This window comes from Schistocerca cancellata, chromosome 3 (assembly GCF_023864275.1).
Source record: "Schistocerca cancellata isolate TAMUIC-IGC-003103 chromosome 3, iqSchCanc2.1, whole genome shotgun sequence".
NCBI classification, from domain to species: domain Eukaryota; kingdom Metazoa; phylum Arthropoda; class Insecta; order Orthoptera; family Acrididae; genus Schistocerca; species Schistocerca cancellata.
The window spans coordinates 869,888,779-869,908,657 of record NC_064628.1 but is presented as its reverse complement, the minus strand read 5'-3'; the positions used below and the strand labels follow the sequence as shown (position 1 = coordinate 869,908,657).

At 38.6% G+C, this 19,879-nt stretch overlaps 1 protein-coding gene across 1 annotated transcript in view; it reads right to left on the bottom strand.

The window, feature by feature from the left end:
• Positions 1 to 5,374: 5,374 nt before the first annotated feature.
• Positions 5,375 to 19,879, bottom strand: part of LOC126175934 (translocation protein SEC62) — a 112,673-nt gene continuing 98,168 nt past the window's right edge. Inside the window, exon 8 of the mRNA XM_049923012.1 lies at positions 5,375 to 7,619. Within this exon, the coding sequence (XP_049778969.1) occupies positions 7,496 to 7,619 (124 nt within the window). The 3' untranslated portion in view covers positions 5,375 to 7,495. The remainder of the gene's footprint in view (positions 7,620 to 19,879) is intronic.

Genomic DNA, 19,879 nt, shown 5'->3' with positions numbered 1-19,879 from the left:
GACAGGCACACAAACGAACACAAACATACACACAAAATTCAAGCTTTCGCAACACACTGTTGCCTCATCAGGAAAGAGGGAAGGAGGGGAAAAACGAAAGGATGTGGGTTTAAGGGAGAGGGTAAGGAGTCATTCCAGTCCCGGGAGCGGAAAGACTTACCTTAGGGGGAAAAAAGGACGGGTATACACTCGCACACACACACATATTCATCCACACATATACAGACACAAGCGGACATATTTAAAGACAAAGAGTTTCGGCAGAGATGTCAGTCGAGGCAGAAGTACAGAGGCAAAGATGTTGTTGAAAGACAGGTGAGGTATGAGTGGCGGCAACTTGAAATTAGCGGAGATTGAGGCCTGGTGGATAACGGGAAGAGAGGATATATTGAAGAGCAAGTTCCCATCTCCGGAGTTCGGATAGGTTGGTGTTGGTGGGAAGTATCCAGATAGCCCGGACGGTGTAACACTGCGCCAAGATGTGCTGGCCGTGCACCAAGGCATGTTTAGCCACAGGGTGATCCTCATTACCAACAAACACTGTCTGCCTGTGTCCATTCATGCGAATGGACAGTTTGTTGCTGGTCATTCCCACATAGAATGCATCACAGTGTAGGCAGGTCAGTTGGTAGATCACGTGGGTGCTTTCACACGTGGCTCTGCCTTTGATTGTGTACACCTTCCGGGTTACAGGACTGGAGTAGGTGATGGTGGGAGGGTGCATGGGACAGGTTTTACACCGGGGGCGGTTACAAGGGTAGGAGCCAGAGGGTAGGGAAGGTGGTTTGGGGATTTCATAGGGATGAACTAAGAGGTTGCGAAGGTTAGGTGGACGGCGGAAAGACACTCTTGGTGGAGTGGGGAGGATTTCATGAAGGATGGATCTCATTTCAGGGCAGGATTTGAGGAAGTCGTATCCCTGCTGGAGAGCCACATTCAGAATCTGATCCAGTCCCGGAAAGTATCCTGTCACAAGTGGGGCACTTTTGTGGTTCTTCTGTGGGAGGTTCTGGGTTTGAGAGGATGAGGAAGTGGCTCTGGTTATTTGCTTCTGTACCAGGTCGGGAGGGTAGTTGCGGGATGCGAAAGCTGTTGTCAGGTTGTTGGTGTAATGCTTCAGGGATTCCGGACTGGAGCAGATTCGTTTGCCACGAAGACCTAGGCTGTATGGAAGGGACCGTTTGATGTGGAATGGGTGGCAGCTGTCGTAATGGAGGTACTGTTGCTTGTTGGTGGGTTTGATGTGGACGGACGTGTGAAGCTGGCCATTGGACAGGTGAAGGTCAACATCAACATCAACAACATCTTTGCCTCTGTACTTCTGCCTCGACTGACATCTCTGCCGAAACTCTTTGTCTTTAAATATGTCTGCTTGTGTCTGTATATGTGTGGATGAATATGTGTGTGTGTGCGAGTGTATACCCGTCCTTTTTTCCCCCTAAGGTAAGTCTTTCCGCTCCCGGGACTGGAATGACTCCTTACCCTCTCCCTTAAAACCCACATCCTTTCGTCTTTCCCCTCCTTCCCTCTTTCCTGATGAGGCAACAGTGTGTTGCGAAAGCTTGAATTTTGTGTGTATGTTTGTGTTCGTTTGTGTGCCTGTCGACCTGCCAGCACTTTCATTTGGTAAGTCACATCATCTTTGTTTTTGGATATATTTTTCCTTCGTGGAATGTTTCCTTCTATTATAACTATATATATATATATATATATATATATATATATATATATATATATATATATATATATATATAAATTTTTTTTGTATGTCAAAAATATCCCACCTATTAACTTAGTAGACCAACAAGAAATAATAAACAGCATAGAAAACAGTAAGTTGTTATGGGATGTACACTGATAAAAACTTAAAACTAGAAAAATCCATACAGCAGAACTGCTAAAACGTTTAGGTGCAGCTGTTGTGGCCATAAGAATGATTGCCAACTTTGGGCACACAGACGTCAGTAAGTTAACATATTTAGCATACTTTCACTCACTGACATCTTGTTGTTGTTGTTGTTGTTGTTGTGGTCTTCAGTCCTGAGACTGGTTTGATGCAGCTCTCCATGCTACTCTATCCTGTGCAAGCTTCTTCATCTCCCAGTACCTACTGCAGCCTACATCCTTCTGAATCTGCTTAGTGTATTCATCTCCCTCTGATATCTTATGGGATGATAATCTGGGGCAACTCCTGCATTAGGCAACTATTAACTGCACGAAAAGGAAATAACCAGAATTGTGTGCAGAGTTCATATGCATACCTGTAGGTATCGCTTTAAGAATCTAGGAATATTAACTACAGCCTCACAGTACAAAATCATATATGTAATTTGTATCCAACAATCTAAGACTGAGAGTAACAGATATATTCACAAGTGCAATGAGGAAAAATACATGTTTAAAGCTGGAGGTACACATAAAACATCACCTGAAATTGTAGTAAATGCATTCTCTGAAAATTATTTCCAGCAGTTAGTTTGTGAGCCCATGTGAATAGTAAATGGTTGGGAAAACACTCTAGACCTCTAAGCAACAAATAATCCTGAGCTAATAACGAGCATCAAAATGGATATAGGGATTAGTGAACACAGGGTTATCGTAGCGAGATTGAATACTGTAACCTCCAAATACAAAGCGAAAAATGTACCTATTCAAAAAAGCAGATAATAATTCACTTGACCCCTAACTGGGAGACAATCTCCACTCCTTCCAAATTAACAATGTTAATACAGATCAGATGTGGCTTGAATTAAAAGAAATAGTATCAACAGCAGTGGAGAGATTTATACCAAATAAATTAACAAATCATGGAACTGATCACCCTTGGTACAAAAACATGTAAGAACACTGTTGCAGAAACAATGACAAAAGCGTGACAACTTCAAACAAACATAAAATCTCCAAGATTGACGATCTTTAACATAAATTCAAAATTTAGCACAGACATCAATGCGAGATGCTTATAACAGTTTCCACAATGAAATCTTGTCTCGAAACCTGTTGTCATATGTGAAGTATGCTAGTGGCAAGACACAGTCAATGCCTTCTCTGCGCATTATCAATGGAGATACTATCGGTGATAGTGCTGCAAAAGCAGAGTTACTAAACACAGCCTTTCGAAATTCCTTCACTGAAGAAGATGAAGTAAATATTATAGAGCTTGAACGAAGAACAGCTGCCTACATGAGTAACTTAGAAGTAGATGTCCTCAGAGTAGTGCAGCAACTTAAATCACTTACTAAAAGCAAGTCTTCTGGTCATACTGTATACCAATCAGCTCTCTTTCAGAGTATGCAGATGCAGTAGCTCCATATTTAACAATCATATACAACCTCTCACTTGATGAAAGATCCATATCCAAAGACTGGAAAGTTGCACAAGTCACAACAATATTCAAGAAAGGTAGCAGGAGTAATCCACTAAATTACAGGCGCACATCATTAATGTCAAAATGCAGCAAGATTTTTGAACATGTATTGTGTTCGAACATTATGAATTACCTCGAAGGGAATGGTCTAGTGATACACAGTGAACATGGTGTTAGAAAACATTGTTCTTGTGAAACACAACTAGCTCTTTTATCACACAAAGTGTTGAGTGCTACTGACAAGAGATTTCAAATTGATTCCATATTTCTAGATTTCCAAAAGGCCTTTGACATTATATCACACAAGCAGCTTGTAGTGAAATTATGTGCTTATGGAATATCATCTCAGTTAGGCGACTGGATTCATGATTTCCTGTCGGAGAGGTCACAGTTTGTAGTAATTGATGGAATGTCATTGAGTAAAACAGAAGTGATTTCTGGCATTCCCCAAGTAAGTGTTATAGGCCCTCTGCTGTTCCGTATCTATATAAACAATTTAGGAGACAATCTGAGCAGCTGTCTTAGGTTCTGTACAGATGATGCTGTCATTTATCATCTAGTAAAGTCATCAGAAGATCAAAACAAATTGCAAAACAATTTAGAAAAGATATCTAAATGTTGGGGAAATTGGCAGTTGACCCAAAAACTTAAAAATATGAGATCATCCACATGAGTGCAAAAGGAATCTGTTAAATTTCGGTTAGACCATAAATCAGTCTAATCTAAAGGCCGTAAATTCAACTAAATACCTAGGAATTACAATTATGAACAATTTCATTGGAAAGAACACACAGAAAATGCTGTGGGGAAGGCAAACCAAAGACCGCATTTTACTGGCAGAAAGCTTAGAGGAGGAGATTAGTGTTTAACGTCCCGTCGACAACGAGGTCATTAGAGACGGAGCACAAGCTCAGATTAGGGAAGGATGGGGAAGGAAATCGGCCGTGCCCTTTCGAAGGAACCATCCCAGCATTTGCCTGAAGTGATCTAGGGAAATCACGAAAACCTAAATCAGGATGGCCGGACGCGGGATTGAACCGTCGTCCTCCCGAATGCGAGTCCAGTGCAGAAAGCTTAGAAAATGTAACAGATCTACTAAAGAGACTACCTACACTACGTTTGCTGTGCAATCTGGGATCCCTACCAGATAGGAGTAATGGAGTACATCGAGAAAATTCAAAGAGGAGCAGCACATTTTGTATTATTGCGAAATAGGGGAGTGAGTGTCACAGGCATGATACATGATTTGAGATGGATACCATTAAAACAAAGGCATTTTTCGCTGTGGCTGAATATTCTCACAAAATTTCAATCACCAACTTTCTCCTCCGAACGCGAAAAGATTTTATTGATGCCGACCTACGTAGGGAGAAATAATCATCATCATAAAATAAGAGAAATCAGAGCTCGTACAGAAAGGTACAGGCGTTGGTTTTTTCCATGCGCTGTTTGAGAGTGGAATAATAAAGAATTATTGTAAAGGTGATTCGACAAACCCACTGCCAGGCTCTTAAGTGCAATTTGCAGAGTATCCATGTAGATGTAGATGTAAGCTGCATTACCCTTTAATAAATCTAACACTGGCACAGAAAGGGGTAAAATATGTAGCTATAAAACTTTTTGACAATATACCCATGGAAATAAAATGTCTGATATAGTAGAAATGTTTTCAAATATAGATTAAAGAGCTTTCTCCTTAACAACTCATTCTATAACACAGAGGTATTCTTGAGTAAAGATAATTAGCAATTTAAAAAAAAAACTGCAAATGGCCAGCATACAGCCATATGAATATTACATTTTAATTTTTTACTTAGATGTACATGTTGTAAATCTGATCTATGTAACAAGTATCTAACTAACTAATTAAACAACTGCAGTTTCTCATTTGGCTTGCATTCTCAATGACCATCAATAAGGCGCAAAGTTAATTGCTTTAAGTGTGTGGGTTAAATCTGGAAAATCCAAGCTTTTCATGTATTCAATTATATGTTGCATGCACACAAGTGACAGAGAGAGAAAAAAAAAGTTTATTTTTGCAGCAGGCAGAAAGATCAAGAATATTGTAGTACATCCCAAAGCATTTATATAAACAGTTTCAAATCTGATTTAATGCAGAAAACACCATTACTTTGTTCATGTAAATGTGTCTGCACTGTACATGTGTACCTGACTAGAAAGAAAAAAAGGCACTGCAGCACATTCAGGACGCAGCTAGTTATTGATAAAAACTAAACAAAAGTTCAAAATTATGAAGGACATGTAGGTTTTGCTAATAGATTATATATATGAAATGACAAGCTTTACTGAGAAATTTTCATTTCCACTATAAGAAAATGGCTTAAATAATACAAAGTTTCATATAAGTAAAATACATTGTATCTTTTTGGTAAACATAATATAAATCAGGTGGCTATCGCAATAAATTTATTTAATTGAAAAGTAACTTTGCATTTGCTGGCACTATTTTGCTAAGCTGTTAAATAGAAGTTAAAATTCCCACAGTAAATGACACATCGTAAGTAGCAAAATTAAGTTAGGATATAATGCGTTCTTTCTAGCATTTTAAGTACTACACAGATGCTACAAGCACCAAAAACATAACAGTCATTAATTTTTGACCAACTATGACTTTAATTTGAATGTTTCAAAGAAATAATGGAGTACAACATGGCATGACACAATAGCAATGTAAATTACTCAAAAAATAAAAATACATCTGCCATATACACCATATAATGTACAATCTGAAAAGAATTAACAGGATAATGTTAACTGATAATAAAACCCAGCTCCATTGAACTTACAGAATATAACAGCACAATGCCAGCTGGAATGAATATAACCAGATAAATGAAATTCAGATCTTTGTAGATTTTTCAGCATTTTGGACCCAATTGCAGAAAATAAAGGCAGTATACTGTACTATTTTGTACGTCATATCACAATGAAATGAACCACTGGAAAATAAGGTCACTGGATACAAAAACACAGAGCTTACAAGCTTGCATACAAATTTCTTAATGTTCTGTGCAGTTTCTCTTATGACATAGTGTACTCTGAGAGTAATGCATAGTATCATTCATAAAATTCACAGTAAAATGTGTATTTAAAACTTCGTGCTAGGGGAAATTGAGGAGAAAAAAAAAATGAAATGCACTTGGAATGATTAGGATTTGTGTAGAGCTCAAAACAGTTATATACATATTCACTATGTCACCACCAAATTTTTTTATTCTTCATATTACAGTAATGTAGCGAATTTCTCTCTCCAACACCTGCACCCACGGTGAGATAAAAGCTAACATTGTTTATTTATACAGGAAACATTTGTCTTGTACAGTAAATAATAATAATAATAATAATAATAATAATAATAATAATAACAGTTGCTTAATATGAGACTTTCTCACCACCGTACGTATTTCACAGGTTTACACGAGAGGACACACAACAATTTCAGAAATCAGCACCCTCAGTCATGAAATCTCAGTACACAATAATACAACCTATTCCCATATTTTTGTGTGTTCATGATGATCATGTTTTAAATAAACACTTTCAACTACGTGTTCATTTCTCTAGATATGATTCTGCAGCTTTGCATCAAGGAAATACATAAAAATAATGATTTCACTGAGAAAGAAGAAACTCCATTAACTAAAACATTGCTTACTACAACAACAAGTTTATATAAGAGGACCACTCATATTAACAATACTGCCAATGAAACTAGCTCTGTCCTGAGTGGCTAGCAAATAAATATATGCAACATGTAATGAAATAACTGTTTTATTAATAAAATGTAGATGTTCCAAATATAGTTGTCCTGTGTACTGCATTTCAATATTTTAAAGTTTAAGTGCAAACAATGTGACAAAAAAGTGGCAAGCTCCTGAACTAATACACTTTCCATGATTCCATACACAAAGTTTTCCACTTGGCCAAAATATATCCAGAACATCTGAATGTGCTATATTTCAGCAGTTAATTACCTTACAAGATGATTCTGTTTATAGTTTACAAAACAACTGACAGAAATTGTGAAAGTAACTTTACTGCAGGCCGTGCTGATATTTCAGCCTTCCAACAGATTTTTATGCAAACTTATTAACAAATATTCTGTTGTTAAGATTCTACTTCTTCTCTCTCTACCATCTCAAAATCTTTACCTGTTTGAGATTTCTGGCTACTTTCTGACTCACTTTCAGAATTTTCAGCTTCTTTTTCTGCATCATCTGATGCTGCATGCCTGTTAAAAATTCATATATTTATTAACGACTATTACTTAAAGAAATTATTTTCAGGTGTTAAAAGTTATACACTACTCCCGAAAAATTTAATTGGGCAAATTGATGACAGTACTGACACAAAAACATACAAAAATGGAAATGTCAAAGAATCCTAATAGTTTTATGCTGGAATGCTACAGTAAAATCACCTCAATTTATCAGTCATGATTATTTTTCTTGACAATGAAATAGAATGATTTACAAGTGGCATGGGGAGAGAAAGTGTAAAATGACACCTCCCTGACCTGATCTTGTTTGAATACGAATGCATCACACAGATTTTTCTGTGACACTGGGTTGAATGGTTGTCAGCTATACTGTGGCATGTCAATGGCTAGTACGGACAACCTATAGATATACCAGGTAGTCAGAAACAGTCTAAAAAGCTTGTAAGGGTGTTGCAGGGATGGTTGTGCTGAGAAATAACTGCTACAAAAAAAATTCAATACATTGTGCTATTTCCAAGTTATTTAGCACTGAAGTTAGCCAATGAGGTCACCACACACAAAAATTCTAGCACTTGGATATGCTAAAATGCATTAATGCATATACATTTGTGAGTTACCACTTTTTGAAATGCTCATTACTGTTTAAGACGTCCCTTTTTTGGTAGTGATAAATTTAAACTACCGTATTTACTCGAATCTAAGCCGCACTTTTTTTCCGATTTTTGAAATCCAAAAAACCGCCTGCGGCTTAGAATTGAGTGCAAAGTAAGAGGAAGTTCTGAAAAATGTTGGTAGGTGCCGCCACAAATAACTTCTGCCGTCGAATATATGTAGCACTACACAGAAATGACCTCATTTGGTTCACTTCCTCTCAACCACATCTTGGGGAGGGGGAGAGGAGGCAGTGGCAGCAAAGACAGAGAAAGTAGTGGTGTGCAGGTGGAGGCCCAAGGTTGCTACCCCGACTCGAGAGGGGCAAGCTGCTGAAGACTTGTGCTGGGAAAAATAGAAAGAAGGGGGTCACAGACTGGTGCTGCTGTCACAACCACAACTAATTACAAAGACGGATTGGCCAGTTCCAGTTGGCTGCAAATTTCAACACCTGGTGCCACTGAAGGCTGACGAAAGCACCCCATGTATGCTTGACAGGTAAATGTGCAAACCTACATGATGATATGGGTGTGGGTACAGGCTCTAGGTTGGGAACATCAAATTGAGGAGAGTATGATGTCCGTGCCTGTATAGCAGCTCTGCACGACTGAACATTAATGGCAGTGGACGGACTGAGTGCCTGGAAGCTCTTTAGGGCTTTATCAGCAGCCACTGATGGCCTTAATGAATATGTTCTGGGAAAACATCATAGGTTGCATATATAAAACTACATTATTTCAGTGGTGCACAACCAGTTTTGACTGAGGTAGTCATTATCAAGCTCACAGTACAGGAGAGTTTATTACTAGGGTTGCTCCTCAGATGTGAGAGACACTTTTTGAAACCCACTACATAGAGGTACAGGCTGGGACCCCAGGCATCTTTAACCATTCACCTTGGCGGGTCATCATTTACACATAATTGACAAAAAAGAAATTCATAAGTTCTTGCGATCCATGCCTTGAAAACAGTACAAATTTCAAAACAGTTCCATAGCCTAGCAGTTAAGTTATTGAACTGGTATGCTGAATGTTATGGGTTCTAAACCCACTGGACAATGCAATGTTTCTTCATATTTATTGAAATGATTGCAATCATTATTTTTATTCAGATAATTGGACAAAGATTCCAAAGGAAAAAGAATAAAAGTAAAAAATGAGAGCAAATAAAAACGTTAATATAATGCTTAACATCATGCGCAAAGGACTGGGGGGGGGGGGGGGGGGGAATGAAACATATTTAACCAATTAATTCAATAAAAATAAATACTGCATAAATAGTGCAGACATATCATAAAGACGTAAAAAAACTAGATCATACATGATGGGGTGAGAACCCACAACTTTCAGCATACCAGCCAAATAACTTAATTACTAGCCTATGTTGCCATTTATGAAATCGGTACTATTTTCCTTAATGTTCTAGTGTATTAATTACTAGCCTATGTTGCTATTTATGAAATCAGTACTATTTTCCTTAATGTTCTAGTGTATCACAAAAAAATTCTGAAATTCTTGGAGTCCATAGCCTATGTCATGTTTTGAGAACGTCTTTCATGTAATTCATTAAGACTGTTAACAACTGCCATCATGAAACTTTTACTGATGGCACTGTTATTTCAAATTGGTCTTTGAAAGCCTTGGCCAACTGTGCCACTTCAGAATTAGACACTGGGTGCATGGAGCACTGGTGGTGGTTGCCGTTACTGTGGTTTTCAGTCCAAGGGCTAGTCTATCCTGTGCAAGCACTGTTCATTTCTACATAGCTACTCCAATCTATAACTATTTGAGATGACACTTACTGTGCTAAGCCTTGGTCTCCCTCTGCAACTTTTACCGTTCCCCCCACCACCTACGCTCCATAAACCAAACTGCCTATTTCTTAATGCCGCAGGATGTGTCCTACCAACGGACCACTTCTTTCTGTCAAGTTGTGCCAGAGCTTCTTTTCTTCCCATTTCAATAGAACACCTCTTCATTTGTTACCCGAACTACATATTTTAGGTTTGTACTGTTCTTGGGTCTCCAGCCAGGTGCAGTCGTTTTCAAACCACGATATTTCGACAGCGTTCCTTGCCGTCACGTGATACTTGTAATGGTACTTGAATTACATAACCATTAAGGCACATCACCTCAACCCCTCTATACCAGCAATATTCTACTGTGTTTCTGTAAAGTAGTTAACATATTTCTGAGGCAACATTCTTATTTGATTTCATTAATGTAGAGGTACTTTGATACATCGATATGTTTATATTGCAATGATGTTATTCTTATGTGTATTCTTTCTTTTGTCACTATGATCTTTGGCGTACTTGTAACTCTGATTTTTGGGCGTGTAAGTGGTTATTAGAGAGTCAAGTCTTGGTCGTCATGTTGAAAAGACGCAACTTGTAGTCAATTTATGAAGTGTGAACTTTAACAGTGAGGAAGATATTTTCAAGTATGTTTTATATTGTGAAATGATATTGCTACAAAAATAATAAAAAAGAAGTGTAACTTAAATTCGGAGTGCTGATTACATTTTTACATCACCATTGTGCTAACTTTCAAAAGTTTAATCTTCAAGAATGGTTTATGAAACACATCTATAAAACTTTTGAATATCACAGAATAACACCTAGGCACCTCTTTGGATCCGAGCTTGGAATCACCACCACCTAGATTTTTGACGATTGAGCCATGATTTCACAACGAGACCAGCGTGGGAAACACGAAAAGATGAGTGCCTAGTTTATCTATTATTTCATGAAATGACTTTATTAACTGTGCTCTAATGACACCTGCCACATAACATAACTTTGTTGTTGCCCGAAAATGCAATATTTAGCAGCGTGAGCAACACCACAATCATAATTAATTTTTGACCTTTGTTGTGGTAGGGTTGTTAGAACCTGCAGACTGAGTGTCTCTGCTGAATCTCCTCCCCTTTATATTCTGATCGCTCCCCACCCTTTCCTCCGAGTCATGCCGCATGCTGGATGCGAACTGTGGACCATCAGATGTCCTGTGGCCTACGTCGGGCGCGGAAGACGCTTTGGGTCGGCGCCGTCGAAATATCGTGGTTTGGAAATGACTGCACCCAGTGGTTTGAAAACGACTGCACCCTGCTGGAGACCCGAGAACAGTACAAACACTTAATTCGCCGGGAAAGCCTAAGATCATACATATTTTATCTTCAACTGTCTTCTGAAGTACCACATTTCAAGAGCTTCTATTCTATATTCTTGTCTAGAGTTTCATATATCAGTATAATTCAGACAAATATCTTCAGCAAAGAATTATGAACATTTATTTTTATATTTCTCAGCCTATCTTAGTTGCAGCTGGACTATATGCATGGCCAGGAAAGGGCATCAGTATGTGAATGTGTGAACCTGCAATGGATGTCATATTAGTAGTTGTTTAGGTGTTAAGGCTGAACTTAGCCATTGTCATACTGTCTTTTCTGGGAGCTGAGACTGGAGGCGAAGGAAGAAAAAGAGCTACAGTGAAACCTCTTTATAACATTCCTCCATATAACGTTTTCCTCTATGTTACGTCCGTTTTTTTCTGTCCCGACTAAAAGCCCATATAAACAATGTTAAACTTTCCTCTTTACTGCGTTTCCTCTATATTACAATTTCTTCCATGTAATACTCATATTTTTGGAACCCTGGTCAATTATTTACCTCTTTATAAAGTTTAAGTGACTGGATCTAGACGCATCATTTTCTGTTCTGTGGATTCACAGTTGGCACCGGCTCGGAAAGCCCGCGCTCAGAGTGTTTCATTTGTCAGCGGCAGAACCCGGTCATGTGATACGTGACGCACATTCCGCTTACAATCTTTTTGGCGCCATTTCAGTTTCTCGGAGAATTTGATGCCAAAATGGGGAGTGCTGCAAGAAAAGTGCTGCTCTTTGTGGACAGATGTGCGGCACATCCACCAGATGTATCCTTTCTGAGAAATGTGAAAGTATTTTACAGGCAATGAATTTAATTATGTACTCGTGGAGGGGAGTCAGTGCTGAGATTATTAAAAACTGTTTAAAAAATGTGGGATTCTGTCAGAATCAGATGGCAGCTCCTGTGGAAGATGTTGCAAGTGATTTGCAAGAGTTTTAGGAATTAATAGGCAGTGATTCTGTCACTTTTGAGGGCTTTGTGGCTGTGGACGACAATGTGGCAACCACAGGAGTACAAAGTATTGAGGAGCTGACTGCAGATAGAAGCTTGGAGAATAATAGTATAGTGAAAGTGATAGTGACAAGGAAGATGACTCTGTACCCTCATATACTAAGGCAGCTGAAGGCTTTGAAACATTTAGGAGATATATGATGACCCATAGACTTGAGGATAGAACAATAGTTCACCTTGCTCATTTGGAGCAAGAAAAGATTGCCATAGTGTCTAGGAGAAATAGAAAACAAACATGCGTGCTTGAATATTTTAAAAATCGTAGGTATGTGATTTTCAGGTTGCATAGGTTCCTAGAGTTTGTGCAAATTTAAGTTCCATTTCATAATTTAATTATTAAAGTAATTTTTTTGTAACTAATTCTTTTTTTAATCTGTACCATTTACTGTGTTTTTATGTAGTATGTTCAGTACATCATAAACAAAATTTGGCTCATATTCTACAATTGGGTCAAATGAAGAACCGGATACCACCTGTCAGCTTTGGACAATGATGTCATATCTTAAGAATCTGTTATAACTTTTTACAGTACAAACTGATCCATTTCCTTTCACCCATCCACCTACTGGGCTTCATGTTTTAATCACAAAAAACTAATCATTTGTTACATTGATCATTTGCAATGAATATCATATTACAGTGTTGTGAAAATTTAAAATGTAATCTATGGCACCATTTGTCAAAGCTTATTAATGGTATCCCGATCTTCAGTAATGCCCGATAATTATTATTTGGAAGCCTTCCTCTTTATAGTGTTTTCCTCTATACAGTGTTCAGAATTTGTGGTCCCTTGAAAAACGTTATATAGAGGTTTCACTGTATTTACAACAGGTCATTAGGAGAATTTTTTCCATAAGAAATGTGGTGACATGGTCTCTCAGTCTTATGTTTATCCTGTAGTATGGAGTCAGCTATTTTTCATTATTTGGCAAATTTACTTTATTTTAACTTTGTGGTCAAATGCTCTCCCTGTTGCTACTGTCCTAAGGGAGGGAAGTTGTGAGTGCCATCTGCCTGTGACTCCTGTAATCTTTGTCTTGTGCATTATCACATTTCAAGTGTTTGTGTATAATATTTTCTGAGGTGGAGATTGCAGATCAACTCAGCATTTGTCTGAACAACCATGGAAAATCACCTAGCAACCATACTCAGTCTGGCTGGTTTACCATACCAATGGTTGTTAATCCACTGCATGGCATCCACCCAGGTCTGGCTCAACTCTCTGTCTCACAAGTCAGCGCTCAGGTCACATTTATGAGCACCACATATTATCACTAACACTTCCTTCGAAGTTTGAGAGCAATTAACCTGGTCCACACTTTACTCATTGAAGACAAGGAATCCTGACACACTGGATACAACACTTCAACTCACTAATGATCTTCCATTGTAGAAGACTTTCCATGACATGTACTGCAATATTCTTTATAACTGTTGATGACTGCCCCACATTCATACACAGATTTCAGCCAAGTTCTAAGCAGTCAAACTGAGAATGACTCCTCTAGAATTTGTACGACATGAAGTATTGTCATTCAACACTAGAATGTTCTCACTGGTCCTTACGAGACAGGAGACTTAAACAACATCAGCTTCCTTTGATGACATAAGAAATGTCTTTGACTGGACTGGAGTTGGTGGCAGTGGTTGGATGTATGGGACAGGTCTGGCACCTTAGTATTTTACTGAGATGTGAGACATGGGGCAAGGAGTTGGGGGCAGGGGTGGAACTGTGATGAAGAATGATATTGTGTAGGATGTTGGGTGCATACTGGAGGCCATGGCACTGGGATGTTGATGTAAAGGGACGTGTCCCATAGGTCATATCTCAGTAAAAGACCGAGATGCGAGATCTGTCTCTTACGTACACCCACTTGTCACCACCTCAAGACTCAGCCTTTTCAAAGGCATTTCCTATTCCATCAAAGTAAGGGCCACCTGTGAAAGTAGCATGTAGTCTCCCAACTCGGCAGCAATCATTGCGCAGCACTCTATGTGGGCGTGACCACTAACAAGCAGTCTGTCCACTTGAATGGTCACTACCAAAGTGTGGTTGAGTGAGAGCTGGACCACCCAATTGCTGAGCATGCCACACAACATCCCCATCCCTTCCCCCCAGTCCCATCTAAACCTTTGCCAATCTCTGTTCTCCACCCACTTCCCACTCCAGCTTCACATCCATCAAAACATGCAATCAATAAAAAATAAAATACAACTACTGGAATTTGAGCTACAATCTTTGAACTGCTAAGTAGTTTGTGTTACTGAGCACTGGTGTTGAGACACAGGAATTGAATATGTAGTATTACCACTGTATGAAAGGGCAAGCTCTCACTGCAGAACTGCTTCAAGGGGTGGAGGATCATGTGTTTATACCAGAAAAGGAACACAGTTCAAATCAAGACATGACCTCAGTACAGCAAATGAAGACAAACACTTTGAAATATCAGCTATTGAATTAACAGGGCTTGATATCACCAAGAAATTAATCATTTTGTGTGTGTATAAATCTCCCAGTGGAAGTGTGGACTCTTCTTTCAATAAATTAACAGAAGTCCTAGATAAAGTCTCAAGTACAAAGTTCAACATAATTCTGTATGGGGATATTAACATTAACACTACTATCATAAATGAATCCATCAGCACCCTCATGAATATCCTTCAAAGTTTCGGAATGCCCCAATTGGTCAATAGTGCAACTAGGGTTACTATGAGGGTAATCCCAAAAGTAAGGTCTCCTATTTTTTATGAGTACATAGACCTGTTTATTTCTACAATGGTTTACATCAGTTTACAGCTTGAACATTTAGCTATTTTTCGACATAATCACCATTTCTGTCGATGCATTTTTGTAGACACTGTGGCAGTTTTTCTATGCCCATGTCATACCAGCTCGCCGCCATGCTGTTCAGAAAGTTATGAACCTCTTCTTTCACCTCGTCGTCGGAACTAAATCACTGGGACCACAATTAATGTTGACAGGTACTGTGAGGCTATGAAAAATCTCAAACGGGCACTTTAGAACTGGAGAAGAGGAATGCTGAGCAAGGGCGTACACATTCTCCACGACAACGCTCGCCCACACATTGCTCAGCAAACTGCTGCTCTCCTGCAACAGTTTCAGTGGAACATGATCACCCACCCACCCACCCTATAATCCTGACTTGGTGCCCAGTGACTATCACCTGTTCCCTAGGTTAAAAGAACATTTGGCCAGAAAGCGATTCAGCTCCGACGATGAGGTGAAAGAAGAGGTTCATAACTTTCTGAACAGCATGGAGGCGAGCTGGTATGACATGACCATACAGAAACTGCCACAGTGTCTACAAAAATGAATCAACAGAAATGGTGATTATGTCAAAAATAGCCAAATGTTCAAGCTGTAAACTCATGTAAACCATTGTAGAAATAAACAGGTCTATGTACTTATAAAAAAAATAGGAGACCTTACTTTTGGGATTACCCTCATACAATGGCTGCAACAGTAATTGACCATGTGGCCACAAATATGGACAGGGAAAAATGTGATGCAGCTGTAAAAGATCTAGGGCTATCAGACCAGCTCTGTAAAATAATAACAGTAAAATCAGGCATCGAATCATTTCCTAAACTACAAGCGTACAAATGACATATATCAGAAATCAAAATAAAAGATTTTTCAAAAGAACTAGCAAAACAAAACAGGGATGAAGTGTACAAGGAAACCAATGAGAATATGAAATTCCCTAAATTCTCCACATTATTTAAATTGAACTTTGAAAAGGCATTTCCAAAAATATGCATGTCTGTATCAAAATCTCACAAAAACAGATGAATAACAGCATGGATTAAGAAGTCCTCCCAAACACTTAAATACCTCAGTTCCACGGAAATGAGTCACAGTGTTTCAGAATTCTTAAATTTATATCATAGATACAAAAAGATCTATAGGAAGTTGCTGACTGCTGCAAAAAAGTCATTTAATGACAAAATAATATATAATGCAGAGAATAAAAGCAAAGCAGCCTGGGATGTTATAAAAAAGTTAATGGGGAGAGGCAAACAAACACAGAATAATATACGGCTAAGGGAGAGGAATAAAGTAATAAATGATACAAAAGACTTAGCAAACTATGTGAATGAGCATTTTTCAAGTATTGCAGAGAAGTTACAGCAAAAATTACCCAAAACAAATATAACACCTGTAAATAATGTTGCACTAAATACAATGATGTTACTTCCAACCACAGAGAATGAAGTCAATAAAACTGTTCAAAAACTGAAAAATAAAAAGCCAGTAGGCTTAGATGAAGTACCAATGTGTGTACTGAAACAATGCATGGAGATTATACAAGGCCCCTTAACAAATATAATAAATGAATCCTTCACATCAGGGACACTACCAGAGCAGTTAAAACAGCGCATGTTACTTTCCGAAGCACTGAAATTGAGATAGTGATGCGCTTTTGTAAGCGAGTCATAGCTCATGTCACGTGATCTTGCCAGCCAATAACACCAGGTATTCAGAGCTTATGACACGTGATTTAGTCAGCCAATAGCAAACATCACTGTTGAGTAGGGCTAGCACGAACACACAAACAGAAAAAGGTAATGGTTTAAATTAATATACGTAGTGTTGCTACACGAAACACAAAGCTTTCACATATAATATTGGTCTGTAAGATTAATAAGCTGCAAGAGAAGCTAAGCTTTCATATACAATGTTGGTCTTTTATGCGCGTATTACAATTTAAGATACATCACAGGAATGTGCCAGTAAAATGTTTAATATCGACATAAATGTCTGATCTTCTGGGTTCAAAATTCATCTAAATCGCTCGTCATCAAAAAGTTGATTTTAAAATGAGAGTCAAATGCTCTGTGATTTAGGAAATTCATCGTACATTATCGCACAAAGGACCGTTGTAACTGCCAGAACGGTATTTTGATGGTAACGCTTTCCAAATCTCCATTCGGAATATTTTCCCATGACCTGTTAGAAATAGGTTTGTTTCCGCAGTTGCTAGAGAGCGCCAGATGACAGGCGTCACAGCGCTTGCGCAGCTATGATGTTGTAGGGAGCCCGTATGTTCGTATGTGTGAAGCATTAAAAGATCGTACATTATGTCATACAAGAAACAAGACAACAGAAGACACTCCAAGAGCATTGGAATTTCATGAAACCACTAAATGCAAATATGGGTCACGTGGAGACTAGCCACTACCCCACTGTAACTCAGACAGCTCTGCGCCTCAGCCCCGGATCTATGATATTTCCGAACCAGGGCAATACACCGCCACTCCCTTGAGTGTTTGAGATAGGACGTCAAAACTTGAAAAAAAAAAAATCGAATTTTCAAAAATATGTTCATTTTGTAGTGCACATCTTTCTAAAGAGTTTGACACATAAAACATATGTCTTAAGTGTGGCAAAGAGCAGTGCCTCGCCTCCTCACACAGCATTCCTCTATCGCATGCCACTGTACTTCACTCTGTGGAATTGAAACATGTATATTTTGTAATGGATGCCATCAAACCATATTCAGGACACTGGAAATTAAAATGTCGTGTGGTGCCTCTCCTGCTTACAATTGGCCGGTTTGACATCCTGTCCCTCTTTTTTTTTTAAAAGAACTCTTCAGAAAATTTGCGCTCTTTATTCCCTATCAGCTAAGAACTAGCTGCTTTGTGTGACAAAATTAAATATAGGATACATGAACCCAGTAAAGACATGATACAAGCAAGAGAATACACATTTCTTCAATCCTTAGCTCCTATAATTATTTTTCTCTCTAATCTTGCAACAGCTTTACATGGCGTGCTTTCCTTTGTGCGAAAGAATCTATTACCTCATCAAAGTTCGTCACATGTTTTGCTCCATGAAAAGTCAAAATGTCGTCGTCTAATACTGAAAAAGCTGTTAATGCAAATAGGACCCAAGACTGGTGTGGTTTCCAGATCTGATTACGCCTGTTTGTCACTATCTTCTAGATCAAACAAAATAGGCTTTTCTGATACTGCAACAATTGTAATACAAACCAAATAAACGAGACTGTTTTGGCACAAACGGTCTTTTTTGTAACGACAGAATATTATCCACAAAGTACCAATAGCAAATGCCTATTAGGCCTACTACAAGCAAAAAGCTTTACGTTAGGAAATAGTTTCACACTTCATTCATATGCTCCAGTTTCTCAAGTATTAGATCGAAAAGTAGTAGTACGAAATTTTTATACAAACTTGGAATCGTCATACTGTTCCATAGTTTTTGTGATGTCCCCGTTTCTTCTCCTTCTTCGTTCTAACAAACATTCTTGTTATCACTAATTCTGTAACTATTCCTGCCAATGTCAAAGCTTATTCGCAGGTTAACTCCACCAACTCTTCTAGAATCACCCGTTTAGTTACCCCACGATTATTTTCCGGTTAGGCATTGCTACATGTTCGTACAACGCGTTTTCCACGCTTCTTTCAGAATAGAATTTAAAGCGGCTGCTAGCCGGCGACTGTACAACTGGCCCCTACTAGTATAGCGATCTGGCCAAAAATTTTCTGTCAAAATTTCATTTTCTTGGATACACCGAGAAGGTAATACGTAATGTATCTTACCCGTTATTCGTTTATTCCACTCCTGTAGTCTGAATCTTTGGATTTAGCTAGTAATTATAACAGTGCTCATCAATCGCAAACCCAATCAATCACACAATCAGACTGTGGTTGGCATTCATCTGCTTGGCCTTACTCCGCTCAGCTCGTATAGCCCCTTTTGTCTGTAGAAGTTTGTTTCTACACGCGATGAGGATTCTCCCGACAGAGACATCATGTACACTATGCACGTATTCACAAATCAACTTACGATTAATTCATAAATCAACTTAGAATCTGTTCAAAAATGTTCAAAAACCGACAGGGATGCATTTCAAAGTCATATGAATAATCAGCAGTCTAAGTGCACTGACTGCTAGTCGCTTCGTGAAACAAGGTTTTTTTCCCTCAAGAGTATGAATTTGCCCCCCACCCTCCTCCTAGATTTGGGCCTGCTGCGCATGCAAGAATCTGGCAGCTTGGGCACTCCAATAAAATTTTTCCCAGTAGCATCTAGCTGCTTGATGTGACTGCTTACACATTCAACAGTCACATTTATGTAGCCAGAAGTGGGAGGAGGTACTACTCAATTGCTCATGCGCATGATCCCTCTCGTAACTGCTAAAATGAATCTAATGTAAACATTTGCGACGTCACGCTCATTGGAGGCAATTTGTTGTTACGGAACATTGCCTAGTCTTCCTAAAGCCTTTGACACATTTTGCTGTTGGCAGATGCTTGTATGAGCACTGTGTTTTGTTGCTGTATATGATGCATTTCCTTTGCAATTTAAGTTTTATTTTTGTTTTTTCTCTCGTTCATGTTTTATTGCTGCAGTATTATTCTGCAGTAGTGGGATACAATAATATCCTTTGTTAGA